The sequence below is a fragment of the Pan troglodytes genome, chromosome 1 (assembly GCF_028858775.2).
Source record: "Pan troglodytes isolate AG18354 chromosome 1, NHGRI_mPanTro3-v2.0_pri, whole genome shotgun sequence".
In the NCBI taxonomy this organism is placed as follows: domain Eukaryota; kingdom Metazoa; phylum Chordata; class Mammalia; order Primates; family Hominidae; genus Pan; species Pan troglodytes.
The window spans coordinates 123,040,568-123,056,521 of record NC_072398.2 but is presented as its reverse complement, the minus strand read 5'-3'; the positions used below and the strand labels follow the sequence as shown (position 1 = coordinate 123,056,521).

The 15,954-nt window shown below is 37.4% G+C and overlaps 1 protein-coding gene across 1 annotated transcript in view; it reads left to right on the top strand.

The window, feature by feature from the left end:
- Nucleotides 1-15,954, top strand: part of LOC134809780 (mitochondrial adenyl nucleotide antiporter SLC25A24-like) — a 51,045-nt gene that overhangs the window by 2,538 nt on the left and 32,553 nt on the right. The window contains exon 3 of the mRNA XM_063808596.1: nt 8,452-8,578. Within this exon, the coding sequence (XP_063664666.1) occupies nt 8,452-8,578 (127 nt within the window). The remainder of the gene's footprint in view (nt 1-8,451; nt 8,579-15,954) is intronic.

Genomic DNA, 15,954 nt, shown 5'->3' with positions numbered 1-15,954 from the left:
TAGTAGCACACTGTTTTAATCACTCTTGTTTTGCAGTAAGTTTTGAAATCAAGAAGTGAGTCCTCCTGCTTTGTTCTTCTTTTTCAGAATTGTTTTGGCTATTTGGGGCCCCTTGAGATTCCATGTGAATTTTAGTATGGGTTTTTCTACTTCTGCAAATTCATCATTGGGATTTTGGTAGGGATTGCACTGAATCTGTAAATTGTTTTGGGTAGTATAGACATCTTAACAATATTAAGTCTTCCAGCCCATGAACGTGGGACATCTTTCCATTTATTTATGTTTTCTTTAATTTGTTTCAGAAATGTGTTATAGTTTTCATTGCATAAGTCTTTTACCTTCTTGGTTAGGTTAATTCCTAAGTGCTTTATTCTTTTGATGCTTTAATGGCATTGTTTCCTTAATTTCCTTTTCGGATTAATTGTTGTTAGCATATAGGTATAGAAATGCAACTGATTTTTTTGTGTTGACTTTGCATCTTGCCACTTTGCTGAATTTGCTTATTCTAACATTTTGTGTGTGTGGGGGGGGGGGTCTTTAGGATTTTCTAAATATAAAGTCATATCATCTGAAAAAGGGATAATTTTACTTCTTGCTTTCCAAATTGGATGGCTTTTATTTCTTTTTCTAACCTAATTGCTCTGATTAGAACTTCCAGTACTACGTTGAATGAAGTGATGAAAGTGGGCATACTTGCCTATTTCTAATCTTAGAGAAAAAAGCTTTTAGTCTTTCACTATTGTGTATGATGTTCATTGTAGGTTTTTCACATACGATTTTTATCATATTGAGGATAGTTTTCTTGTATTCCTAGTTTGTTGAGTGCTTTTATCATGAAAGGGTGTTGACTTTTGTCAAATGCTTTTACTGCATCAATTGCGATGTTTGTGTTTTTTGCCATCATTCTGTTAATGTTATGTATTACACTGATTGATTTTTTTAAATGTTGAACCCTCCTTGTATTCCAGGAATAAATATCACTTGAGGATGGTGTATAACCTTTTTAACCTAATAAATTCAGTTTGCTATCATTTTTTTGGAGGATTCTTGTATTAGTGTTCATGAGAGACATTGGTCTGTAATTTTCTTTTCTTGTAGTGTCTTTGTATGGCTTTGGTATTGGGCCTCATAGGCCTCATAGGGTATATACTGGCCTCATAGGATGAATCAAATTTTAAAAGTTTATTTGGAAATGTTTGAGAAGTAGTGGGGTTAGTTTTTAAATCGTAGAATTTAGCAGTGAAGCTATCAGATCCTGGGCTTTTCTTTTTTTTTTTTTGATTGGGAGATTCTTGATTACTGATTCAACCTCCTCATTAGTTATAGACTATTCAGATTTTCTATTTCTTCATAATTTAGTCTTGGTAGGTTTTGTGTTTCTAGGAATTTTCTATTTCATCTAGGGTAACCAATTTGTTGGCATATAGTGTATTGTACTCTCTTATAATCCTTTTTATATCCGTAGAATCAGTAGTTATGTCCCCACTTTCATTTCTGATGTTAGTAATTTGACTCTTGTTTCTTTCTTTTTTCTTAGTCCATCCACCTAAAGGTTTGCCGATTTTGTTGATCTTTTTGAGGAACTAACTTATGATTTAGTTGTTTTTCTCTATTATATTTATTTTCTCATTTCATCTATATCTGTTCTAATCTTTATTTTTTCTGCCTGCTAGTTTTGGATTTAATTTGCTCTTTTTTTTTAGTTCCTTAAGTTGTAAAGTTAGGTTGCTGATTTGAGATCTTTATTCTTTTTTTTGTTGTTGTTTTTAAATGTAAGCATTTATCTCTGTAAACTTCTCTCTTAGTACAGCTTTTTGCCATATCTCATAAGTTTTGGTATCTTGTACTTTTGATTTCATTTGTCTAAAGATATTTTCTAATTTTTCTTATTTTTTCTTTGACCCATAGTTTTTCAAGAGTGTGTTATTTAATTTCTACCCATTTATGAACTTTCCAGTTTTCATTTTGTCATTGATTTCCGGTTTCATCCACTGTGGTAAGAAAAGATACTTGGCATGATTTCAGTCTTTTAAAATTTATTAAGACTTGTTTTGTGACCTAGAGTATGATCTTTTCTGGAGAATGTCCTCTGTGTCACTGAGAAGAGTGTGTATTTTTTTCCTGTTGTATAGTATATTCTGTATATGCCTGTTAGATCTAGATGGTTTATGGTGTTCAAATTCTCTGTTTCCTTACTTATCTTCTGTTTGGTTATTCTATTCATTATTCAGTTTGGGGTATTGAATTCTTCAACTGATATTGTAGAACTAACTATTTCTCCCTTCTATTCTTCCAATTTTTGCTTTATATGTTTTGATGGCCTGTTATATGCAAAAAATATTTGTAATTATTGTATCTTCTTGATGTATTGAAACTTTTATCATTATATAATGTCCTTTATCTCATTTTTTTTTAGTTTAAAGTCTGTTTTATCTCATATTAGTATAGCTATCAGTGGTCTCTTTTGGTTACCATTTGCATGGAATTTTTTTTCATTCTTTTACTTTCAATGTATTTGTGTCTTTGGCTCTTAAGAGAGTTTCTTATAAACAGCAGATAGTTGGACCATTTTCTCATTTTTCTGCTAATCTCTATCTTTTGGTTGGAGAGTTTAATCCACCTAGGTTTAAAGTAATTAGTGATGCATCAGAGGGAAAGTGGTGGATAGTGGTGTGACCTCGACTCACTGCAACCTCCACCTCGCGGGTTCAAGTGATTCTCCTGCCTCTGCCTCCTGAGTAGCTGGGATGACAGGCGTGTGCCACCACACCAGGTAATTTTTGTATTTTTAGTAGAGACAGGGTTTCACAATGTTGGCCAGGCTGGTCTTGCACTCCTTACCTCAAGTGATCTGCCTGCTTCAGCCTCCCAAAGTGCTAGGATTATAGGGGTGAGCCAACACGCCTGGCCTTTCATTTATTTCTGCTTTGATTTTTAATATTTCTTTTTTTTTCTTTGCTAACTTTTCACTTAGTTTGTTCTTTTTCTAGTTCCTTTAGGTGTAACATTAGGTTAATTATTTGAGATGTTTCTTCTTTTTTTATCTAGGGATTTATTGCTGTAAGTTTTACTTTTAGAACTGCTTTTGCTGTATCCCACAAGTTTTGGTATGTTGTATTTCCATTTTAGTTTGTTTCAAGATATTTTTAAAATTTTCCTTTTAATTTCTTCATTGACTCGTTTGTTGTTTAGGGCATGTTCGGTTTCTATGGATCTGTGAATTTTCCAAAATTCCTGTTGCTATTTATTTCTGGTTTAATGGCATTTTGGTCAAAAGAGATTTGATACTATTTCAGTCTTCTTACATTTGCTGAGGCTTGTTTTGTGCCCTAACATGATCTGTCTTGGAAAATGTTCTGTGTGCCCTTGAGAAGTATGGGTATTCTGTTTCTGTTGGATGAAAGGTTTCATATTTGTCTGTTAGGTGCATTTGGTTGAAAATGTTGGTCAAGTCCAATCTTTCCTTACTAATTTTCTTTCTAGATTAGATATCCATTGTTGAAACTGGGGTATTGAAGCTCCTGAGTATTATCATATTGCAATATCTCTCCCTCCAGATCCTATAATTTATAAATCATGGTCTAGTGTTGGGTGAGTACATATTTATAGCTGTTCTGTTCTCTTGATGAATTGAGTCCTGTGTCATTATATAATGTGTTACTTTGTCTCTTTTTACAATTTTTGACTTAAAATCTATTTTGTCTTAAATAAGTTTAGCTATCCCTGCTCTCTTGTTTTCCAAAATAGTTTCAATTATATGTGTCCTTAAAAGTAAGAAGAGTCTTTTGTACACAGCATTCGATTAAAAAATTTTCTTTAAAAAAAAAGGACGTTTAAAATCCATTTATCACTCTATATCTTTCTATTCAGTTATTTAATACATTTACATTCGAGGTAATTTTTGATAGGTAAGGACTTAATACTACCATTTTGTGAATTGTTTTCTGCTTTTTTTTAGATACTTTGTTTCTCTCTCCCTCTCTTGCTATCTTCCTTTATTGTTTGATATTTTTCTGTAGTGGAATGCTTTGAATGCTTTCTATTTTTGTTTTGTCCTTCTGCTAAAGATTTTTGATTTGTGGTTACCATGAGGCCTACATAGAGCATCTTATACTTGTAATAGCCTATTTCAAGCTGATAACAACTCAACTTTGTACATAGCAAAGTACTTTTATGGCCCCTTCCCCATATTTTATGCTTTTGATGTCAGAATTTATGTCATTTTATAATGTGTTTCTTTCGACAATTTATTTTAGCTACAGTTATTAATAGTTTTCTTTTAACCCTTGCACCAGGGATAAAATTGCTTTGTCACCATTACATTCCCAGAATATTCTAAATATGTATCTGTGTTACTTACACCATTTAGCTTAGTGCTTTCATTTGTTTTGTGTCATTAATTACCAGCCTTTTGTTTCAGCTTAAATAACTCCCTTTAGCAATCCTTGCAAAGCAGGTCTCATGATAATGAACTCCCTTAGCTTTTTTCTGGGAAAGTTTTTATGCCTCATTTCTGAATGACAGTTTTGCAGATAAAGTATTCTTGGTTGGCAGTTTTTTTTTCTTTAGCACTTTGAATGTATCATCTCACTGTCTCCTGGCCTGTAGGGTTTCTGCTGAGAAATCTACTGATAGTTGTATTGGCACTCCTTTTTACGTGATATGTTTCTTATCTTTTGCTGCTCTCAGAATTTTTTGCCTTTGATTTTTGGTGGTTTGATTACTATGTGTCTTGGTGAACTCTTCTTTGAGTTGAATTTGATTGAACATCTCTGTGTTTCCTATACCTGGATGTTGGCATCTATCCCCAATTAGGGAAGTCTTTAGCCAATGTATCTTTAAATACATGTTCTTGCCCTTTATCCTATTATGCAAAGGTTTGATTTTTTTTTTTTTTTTTTTTTTTTTGAGACAGAGTCTCGCTGTGTCGCCCATACTGGAGTGCAGTGGTGCGATCTTGGCTCACTGCAAACTCTGCCTCTGGGTTCACACCATTCTCCTGCCTCAGCCTCCCAAGTAGCTGGGACTACAGGCACCCACCACCATGCCCAACTAATTTTTTTGTATTTTTAGTAGAGACAGGGTTTTACCATGGTAGCCAGGATGGTCTCAATCTCCTGACCTCGTGATCCACCCGCCTTGGCCTCCCAAAGTGCTGGGATTACAGGTGTGAGCCACCACACCTGGCCAGGCTTGATCTTTTGATGGTATCCCATAGTTCCTGTAGGTTTTCTTCATTCTTTTTCAGTCTTTTGTCTTTTTGTTCCTCTGACTGGATAATTTCAAATTTTCTATTTTTTGGCCCATTGATTCTATCAGAAGAAAGATAGAATCTGTGGTTAATAATTTTTACCGAATTTTTCAGTCCAGTCATTGTATTCTTCATCTCTAGGATTTCTACTTGATTCTTTTTAATGTTTTTATTTCATCGTTGAGCTTCTCACTTTGTGTATTGTTTTGCCAAATTTCATTAAATGTTATATTTGTATACTTTTGTGTTGATCTTTTAGAGGATTATTTTGAATTCTTTGTCAGTAATTTCATAGATCTCCTTTTCTTTGGGGTCTATCATTGGCACTTTATTACTTTCTTTTGGAGGTGTTATGATTCCTTGATTTTCTGTAATCCTTGTGTTCTTGTATTGTTATCTGCATATTTGCAAGGCAGCCTCTCTTCTGTCCTTTAAAGTTGTTTTGAGGCAGGGATAAATCTTCACTATTTAGTCCAGCCTGTGATTCTGGAAGGACCAGCTGGTGATGACCCCTGGCAGGCAGAACTTGTTGTGGGTTCTCTAGTTGGCTGAGATGCTGCCTTTGCTCTGATGTCATCTGATATCAACATCTGGTATCAGATACTGGCTGGGCTGCACTATCTGATGAGACCACTGGCTGGGCTCTGCTATCAGGCAGTACTGTGATGGCTTCTGGTCAGGCCAGTCACAGTGTATTTTTTTAATGAACAATTTCACTCTTTGGGTTCTTTAGTTGGGCAGGACCATAAGCTGGGCTCTGAGTTTAAGCAGAGTTGCTGCTCGTGATAGGTGGGACTAGGGGCAATGCTCCTTAGAAATGCATGATTGAGGATTATTTCCCTGTAAGGGTGAATCCATGGGATGGGCTTTTGGTAGGGTATGGCTGCTGCTTGACTTACGTAGTCAAGCTGGTCGTGTCCCTTTGCTTCTTTGAAATGGGTAGAGGTAGGCATCTCCCTGCCTGGTTGGGGTCACTGGGAGCCTCTGAGGCTGGGCAGAAAGACTAGCTGTCTTGGGACCCAAGCTAGTTCCTGCTGTGTTTCTAAGGTGACTAGCTTAGCATTGTGGGTATGAAGTTCACTGGTATCTTTGATTGGGTGTCACAGCTGGCAGGAACACAGAGGTATCACCAAGATTCATGGTGCTGGTACCATGACCTCTGCCTCCTTTCTTTGTTTCTACCTGACTCCAGTGGTCAAACCATGCCATTTTCCTTACTGTTCTCTGTGAGATGAGACTGGATTGGGCTTCCTGAGAAGAATCTTAAAATGCTAGGGAAGCTGGATGACTGTTTCTGGTCCTCTTTTCCCCTGTAGAAACCCTGGGCCTAGAGAAATCATTTGTCTAGTGTTGTGTTGACTTGGGGAGTGGCTAGTGGTGTGGTCAAAGTAAGACAAGTCTTCTTATTCTTCTATTCAGTTTTCATTCAGTTCTTTGGATCACACAGACATCTCAGGCTTGTTTGCAAGTATTGGAGTTTACAAAAAGATGTTCTGGTCCGTGTATAGTTCCTAGCTGAACTTTCTATGAGGGCAAGTGGAGCATGAGATTTCCTATTCCACTATCTTGCTGATGTTACGCTTAAGAAATTTATTTTAAAATAAAAACTTATCATTGCCATAAATGGAAAATGAGTAGATTACAAGTAAGCATAAAATAAACAAATTGAAAACAAATTAGTATTATTAAATTCTGGCTAATTATTATACAGATGCTTCTCAACTTACAATGGGGTTATGTCCTGATAAACCCATCGTAAGTTAAAAATATTGTAAGTCAAAATGTATTTAATACTCTAAGAAACCCATTGTAAAGTTGAGAAATTGTAAGCAAACTGTTTTAAGTTGGGTATTGTCTGTATTGTCTGATGAAGGTGAGCCTGAGGCTTATACTCTGATTTTTTCTGTAAGAAGTTGCCAGTATTGAGGCATTTTAGCACAAAATTGATATGTTCTCCATGATGTAATCAGAGGATTGAAAGAAAATTGGAAGAGGAATAATTTCCTCACTCTGTAATTTAGTGTTATTTAACTATTTTCACATATGCACTATATGTACTCCACTCATTGGGAAATTCCTGCAGAATTAATTTGAAATCCTTTTTGTGGCATGAAATCCTTTCATGATCTCTCCCTTGCCTGCCTTATCTTCTACATTTTTCCCTTGCATTTTCTCCTTAGCAAATTGGACAAAGGACTGTTATGGCGATTAAATGAGTTCATTCATATAAAATGCTTAGAAGTGCTTAATAAATATTAGCTGTTACTATTATCACTATTATTATGTTTTTCTAATTAGCATATATTCTGTCTCTTTGCAAACACTGTCACATATTCCCGGAACATCCTGTCCCATTTATTTGTCCAGCTATTTTTCTTTACAAGTCTCAGCTCAAGCACTCTTCCTCTGTGGAGGCTCTCCTGAATCTCCCCAAACCTCGCTGTACCTTGAATACATTCCCTTATGTCAGCTAACACATTGTCTTTGGTTATATGAATGGTTTCTACTGGTCTGTAACTTCCTTCAGGGCAGAGACTGTATCTTCTTGTCTTTTAATCCCTAGCACCTCACCTAGTCAGACAGTGGCAGTTGCTTACTGTATTTATTTTTAAATTCAATTAAAATGTATTAAGGGCTTATATATGCCATACTTTGTGCTAGGTATTGATGGTCCAAAGATAAAAAAGACATGGTCTAGAGGTAGAAGTTTACTGAAAATATAGATGATGTACATTAAAAATATTATTAATTTTTTATTTAAAAAAGCATAAGGCTCCAGTGGGACTCGAACATACACTCTCGCTTTATAAGGCTAAGTCTCAAACCATTATGCTGAGGGACACCCTAGAATTCTACATTTTTTTTTCTCAGTTAACAGATTTTTCAGGTCTCCAATGGCAAAGGCTATGTATCTAAGTGTCATTATCGCTTTCAGGTAATTGGCATTAATAGTATACCTCAGGTAAATACTTACTAATAAGAATTATAATTATATGAAATGACATTGTGGCTGCTTAATCTACTATTGCACCAATTTAAAAATGACTTAATATACTTAGCCTGTAGCTGTGACTGAAAAGCTAGAATAATGGATGCTAATGGAAATCATAATCAGTATGAGTGAAATGTGTACATGTTAACATGGTATAGTGGCTTTACTTATGATACATCTGTGCAATGAGTTTCTTCTTCTTTTGTAGATAATTTTTAAGTCTGGAGATACCAACGACGATTTAGGATTGGACTTTGGAGAATTTATGCAGTATCTTCAAGACCATGAGAAGAAAATGAGGCTGGCATTTAATAGTCTGGATAAAAATAATGATGGTATGTGTGTTTTTACAACTACAGTTAACTTAATATGAATATAACTGTCAGTCTAAAGGGCACTTTTAATAGCCTTTAATTTACTCTTAATATCAAAGATTTGATTATTTCTACTAGTTGTTCAGCACTGATTTTTAAATTTCTAAGAATAATACATAAACTATATTTATTAGTACTCTAATTCCTATATGGTTACCATCTTTTTAGTAAAATAATTTTTGAGAGGCCTGTGACTTCTAAATTTAAAGTTTCTTTGCTTAGTGAGTAGGCCTTTCCATTTTTTTTGCAATATATGAGCTAAAAGTATTATGGTAATTAAAAAATGACATTTGCTATTTTTGTGACGATTATAAAAATGTATTGGTTGCAGGAAAGTTAGAAAACACAAAACGGTCCGGAAAGAAAGTAAAAGTTACTTGTAACACTGCTATCTAGAGATCAGTTTTAACATTTTGATACATTTTAATGTTTCCTTCTAGACTTTTTTCTGTTTCTTTCTGCCTCCCTTTCTCTTTAAATGTGATTGCAGTCACACTGTATGCATAGTTTGGTGTCTTCCTTTTTTCTTTTAATGTTATATTGTAAGCATTTTCACTTTATTTAATATTCTTCCCTCTGGTCCTTTCAGGCATTATTGTTCCTCTTGGGACTCTCCCAGTTCATCACATGTTTATATGTGTTAAACATTAGTAGTAGAGAAAATTCATTTTTTTTTTTCTTTTTTTTTGAGATGGAGTCTCGCTCTGTTGCTCAGGCTGGAGTGCAGTGGCGCAATCTTGGCTCACTGCAAGCTCTGCCTCCCCGGTTCGCGCCATTCTCCTGCCTCAGCCTCCCAAGTAGTTGGGACTACAGGCGCCCGCCACCACGCCTGGCTAATTTTTTGTATTTTTAGTAGAGACGGGGTTTCACTGTGTTAGCCAGGATGGGAGAAGATTCATTTTTACTGCCCCCTGCGCAGTTGCTTAGAAGGATTTCCAGGCCTTATGCCAATAGTAGAGGCAAGTGGATGCATGTGGGCTGTACTATCAAATTCACTAGTTAGAAGGATGCAAGGCCCCATGTGAACTGACCTGGTTAACTTCTCTCACTGTATTAGTCTGTTCTTATGCTGCTAATAAAGACATACTTGAGAGTGGGTAATTTACAAACGAAAGAGGTTTAATGGACTCACAGTTCCACATGGCTGAGGAGGCCTCACAATCATGGCTGAAGGCGAATGAGGGGCAAAGTCACATCTTACATGGTGGCAGGCAGGAGAGCTTGTGCAGGGGAACTCCCATTTATAAAACCATCAGATCCCATGAGACTTATTCACTACCATGAGAACAGTATGGGGGAAACTGCCCTCATGATTCGATTATCATCATCTGGCCCTGCCCCTGTCACGTGGGGATTATTACAATTCAAGGTGAGATTTGGGTGGGGACACAAGCCAAACCATATTAATCACCAAGAAAGTGATTGGTGATTACTTTCTGAGCCCCTGTTCTGTTCAGCCAAAATGTCCATGGAATGCTGTTGCAAATATGTGAATGAAGTAATTATTAAATGTAATTTCATCATTAAAGTTCTTTTTTGGATAGAGCTTTTTGGGGATTGAGGAAATGGTGGGAAAGGAAATAACATTTACTGGACTCTCCTACTTGCCATATTTGTTTTACCTATTTTACCTTCTATGTCTTATTTTTATCTCACACAATCATCACAGCAGTTACGTTTTATAGTTGAGAACTCTAAAGCTTAGGAAGGCTAATAATTTCGCTTACATTAGGTATCCCAATGAACCACACCTCTCAGGATTCATGCCCTTAAGTTGCCATGTGCCATACTGACCTGGGCTTGGCCATTTAGCTTGCTTTAGCCGTTGGAACATAAGTAAATCTTGATATAAGTACTTGTACATTGGGGCGTGTCTTCTTGAGTGCTGTCTCTTGAGCACTGTAAACCACCAGAAAAAAAGCCTAGCTGACATAGGATTCTTTTGGTGCTTCTTCACCAACTGGAAACCTTTGTGTCTGATGGCACCTTTGCCCAAGTTTGCTTGTGCCCACTGGGCTTGCTCTGCCCACTTGGGCTGGCAGGCTGCATTCAGCTTGTGCTGCTGGCCTGGATCCCACACTTGCTGGCTCTGCACTTAGCCCATGACTAGTCCAGGCATGCTGCCTTGAGTGGCTTCCACCTTGGGCACCAGTGTCTGGATGAGGGGGATGCAGTAGCACTTGACAACTCAGAGATGACAGCAACCGCAGAGCCCCAAGAGGTGTTACAGCCTTTTGCTCAGGGAGTACTGAGCACTGAGCACTCCAGGAAACATTACAGCTTGTTTGTGTTACAACTCATTTGTTCCTGCCGTCCACCCACTTTGGCAAATTGGGGCCTGTCACAGCTTGTTTGGTCCCACCACCCCACTCCAGCCATGGCTCCTGGGCTGGCCCAGCCCTGCCGCTGCTGCTTCCCATCATGTGGGGTGGCAGCCCATTGCTGGGCAGGAGGGTTACTATGTTATAGCTCTGGCTTGGGGAATTCTGAGGTCTGGGCCCCCAGAAGGGTTGTTGCTTTTCATTCCCATAGTCCAGCAAATGGGAACATGTCACTGCCTGTAGCTCGGAGAGCTGGCCAGGAATGTGTTATAGCCCTTTTTGCTCCTGCTGTTTGGCAGGCTCTGGGTTCTTGTCCTGTAACCAAGAAGTATGAGTTTACATGGACATTGGAGAGTCAGCAAGGCAGGGCAGAATTTTATTGAGTGACAGGAGGAAAGCTCTCAGCAGAGAGGGGACTCGAGAGCAGGTGGCCCTCTGTGTGAGAGTGGGCCTGAAAGTGGGTAGTACAATGTGCGGCTGAGTCCAGGGTTTGTATGGGCTCCAAATGGGGGAGTGCATGCTAATTGGTCCATGGGCAGGCCTGGAAAAATGACCATTTCATTGGCTACAAGGCATTGAGGAAGTTCTCGCTTCAGTCATGGACTCTGGTAGCTCAGTTTTCAGACTTTAGGCTGTCTTTGGTTTGACGGTTGGGTTTCACCGGGGACTTGCCCCTTTCTGCCTGGAAATTTTTGTGCCTCCTGCTGCTATCATAGCTACCCAGCTGGAGAGGTCACATGGAGAGAGCTACCCAGTTAGTCCTTAACTGCTCTATATTCTCATCTGAGGTGACAGACATGTAATTGAAGTAACCTTGGCCAGCTGCAGTTGAACCAATAGTTGATTAAATTTACATGAATGACCAAGACAAGACCAGAAGAAGAACCAACCAACTGAACCGACAAGCTGAACCAAACTCAGATTGCATATTCATGACTAAATATATTCTTTGTAAGCCACTAAATTTTGGGGTGGTTTGTAACTTAGCAATAGATCGCTGGTACAGGAATAGAATATTTTGCATTTCTCCCTGGAATTACATTGTTGAAATGGTTTCAGTCCCCCTCTCCATCTATCTAAATACTGTTATTCCATTCAATTCATTTCAATTCCATCTTCTCAGTGAAAGCTTACTGCATATAATTAAAGACAACACTAAATGTCCCTTTAAGCCCATAGACCTTGATTATGTTCTGGATTGGATTACCTAATTTTGTTCTACATATTTGCCTGAATTCTAGGTTCTTTTAGGTAAGGATTACGTTATGTATTTTAGTCAATTAAGCAAACAGTATTTGAGCATTATATATGAGCTAGTGCACTAGGAACTGTGTTAACAAAAGTCTTCAGAAACACAGTTTTGGGTGGAATAATAAAAGATGTACATAGCTATATACAAGGTAGACTATGATCATTGCTATAAAAGTGATACAAGAAGAACTTAATTGTGTCCAGGCACAATTTGTGTCCAGGCACACTTAATTGTGTCCAGGCACAATTAAGATTTGTACTGGGTTAATATATAAATAGAAATGAAAAGAAAGTGTTTCTTGAGTGGAGACAATAGCTTGAACAAAGGCATAGTTGGGAAATTACCAGACAAGGTCAGAGCTGATTAAATGACATTTCCAATTTGGCCCTGACTTACTACTTTTTGGAAGATTTCATTGATATATAACATATACTGCAAAATACATAAATAAATTATAAATGTAAGCCCCATGAATTTTCACAAGGCAAACATGCAGCATTAAAATAGCATCTAAACTAAGAAGTAGATTATTACAAGCATCTCAGAAACATTCCTTTTTTACCTGCTCCAAATCACTGCCCCTCCTCTGCAGGTACCTACTATCCTGATTTCTAATACCATATGTAGTTTGCAATACATCTTAGTTAAATAAATATGTGTACCTTGCTCATACTGCACCTATTATTAAAATGGTTTTTGTTTCTTTGGTGGTTTCTTGTTTATCCTTTATAGTACCTCATTTGTGACTCTTATTTACTCCTTTATTTACCCTTCCATTGCAGTTTATTCATAGCTCTTCTATTAACAAACATTGAGCAGTAATTATTTTTAAAGTAACTGGTGCATCTATACAAATTGGTAAACTCCTCTGGGGTGTTTATTAATTTTTGGATTCCTTTACATGTAGCATAGTGATTTGCATAGTAGGTTTTCAAATTTTAAAAATTATTAAATTGAGTTGAAGAGTATAGTATTTGAAGATTATAATGGTATATAAGGCAGAGGATCCTGCCTCCCCTGTTGAAGAAACTTTGATTTCTAGGTTGAGTAATAGATGAGTAAACTACATTCTGTGGAGCTTGAAATACTGGAGGCCTTTGAGTCATTGCAAAGAGTCTGAGGTTCTATAGATGAATAACGGGCTTTGTCTATCGGCCAAATAAGTAATATCTCATACATATATGTGTGTGTAAAGGTATGCATAGACAGCTATAGTTCATAAATACAAATTAAAAGTGTGACTAAATTTATAGTAACTTTTTTTTTTATCATACTTTAAGTTTTAGGGTACATGTGCACATTGTGCAGGTTAGTTACGTATGTATACATGTGCCATGCTGGTGCGCTGCACCCACTAACTCGTCATCTAGCATTAGGTATATCTCCCGATGCTATCCCTCCCCCCTCCCCCCACCCCACAACAGTCCCCAGAGTGTGATATTCCCCTTCCTGTGTCCATGTGATCTCATTGTTCAATTCCCGCCTATGAGTGAGAATATGCGGTGTTTGGTTTTTTGTTCTTGGGATAGTTTACTGAGAATGATGATTTCCAATTTCATCCATGTCCCTACAAAGGACATGAACTCATCATTTTTATGGCTGCATAGTATTCCATGGTGTATATGTGCCACATTTTCTTAATCCAGTCTATCATTGTTGGACATTTGGGTTGGTTCCAGAAGTCTTTGCTATTGTGAATAATGCCGCAATAAACATACGTGTGCATGTGTCTTTATAGCAGCATGATTTATAGTCCTTTGGGTATATACCCAGTAATGGGATGGCTGGGTCAAATGGTATTTCTAGTTCTAGATCCCTGAGGAATCGCCACACTGACTTCCACAATGGTTGAACTAGTTTACAGTCCCACCAACAGTGTGAAAGTGTTCCTATTTCTCCACATCCTCTCCAGCACCTGTTGTTTCCTGACTTTTTAATGATTGCCATTCTAACTGGTGTGAGATGGTATCTCATTGTGGTTTTGATTTGCATTTCTCTGATGGCCAGTGATGATGAACATTTTTTCATTTGTTTAATACAGGAGCACGAAGATTCATAAAGCAAGTCCTGAGTGACCTACAAAGAGACTTAGACTCCCACACATTAATAATGGGAGACTTTAACACCCCACTGTCAACATTAGACAGATCAACGAGACAGAAAGTCAACAAGGATACCCGGGAATTGAACTCAGCTCTGCACCAAGCGGACCTAATAGACATCTACAGAACTCTCCACCCCAAAGCAACAGAATATACATTTTTTTCAGCACCACACCACACCTATTCCAAAATTGACCATATACTGGGAAGTAAAGCTCTCCTCAGCAAATGTAAAAGAACAGAAATTATAACAAACTATCTCTCAGACCACAGTGCAATCAAACTAGAACTCAGGATTAAGAATCTCACTCAAAACCGCTCAACTACATGGAAACTGAACAACCTGCTCCTGAATGACTACTGGGTACATAACGAAATGAAGGCAGAAATAAAGATGTTCTTTGAAACCAATGAGAACAAAGACACAGCATACCAGAATCTCCGGGACACATTCAAAGCAGTGTGTAGAGGAAAATTTATAGCACTAAATGCCCACAAGAGAAAGCAGGAAAGATCCAAAATTGACACCCTAACATCACAATTAAAAGAACTAGAAAAGCAAGAGCAAACACATTCAAAAGCTAGCAGAAGGCAAGAAATAACTAAAATCAGAGCAGAACTGAAGGAAATAGAGACACAAAAAACCCTTCAAAAAATTAATGAATCCAGGAGCTGGTTTTTTGAAAGGATCAACAAAATTGATAGACCGCTAGCAAGACTAATAAAGAAAAAAAGAGAGAAGAATCAAATAGATGCAATAAAAAATGATAAAGGGGATATCACCACCGATCCCACAGAAATACAAACTACCATCAGGGAATACTACAAACACCTCTACGCAAATAAACTAGAAAATCTAGACGAAATGGATAAATTCCTGGACACATACACTCTCCCAAGACTAAACCAGGAAGTAGCTGAATCTCTGAATAGACCAATAACAGGATCTGAAATTGTGGCAATAATCAATAGCTTACCAACCAAAAAGAGTCCAGGACCAGATGGATTCACAGCCGAATTCTACCAGAGGTACAAGGAGGAACTGGTACCATTCCTTCTGAAACTGTTCCAATCAATAGAAAAAGAGGGAATCCTCCCTAACTCATTTTATGAGGCCAGCATCATTCTGATACCAAAGCCAGGCAGAGACACAACAAAAAAAGAGAATTTTAGACCAATATCCTTGATGAACATTGATGCAAAAATCCTCAATAAAATACTGGCAAAACGAATCCAGCAGCACATCAAAAAGCTTATCCACCATGATCAAGTGGGCTTCATCCCTGGGATGCAAGGCTGGTTCGATATACGCAAATCAATAAATGTAATCCAGCATATAAACAGAGCCAAAGACAAAAACCACATGATTATCTCAATAGATGCAGAAAAAGCCTTTGACAAAATTCAACAACCCTTCATGCTAAAAACTCTCAATAAATTAGGTATTGATGGGACGTATTTCAAAATAATAAGAGCTATCTATGAGAAACCCACAGCCAATATCATACTGAATGGGCAAAAACTGGAAGCATTCCCTTTGAAAACTGGCACAAGACAGGGATGCCCTCTCTCACCACTCCTATTTAACATAGTGTTGGAAGTTCTGGCCAGGGCAATTAGGCAGGAGAAGGAAATAAATGGTATTCAATTAGGAAAAGAGGA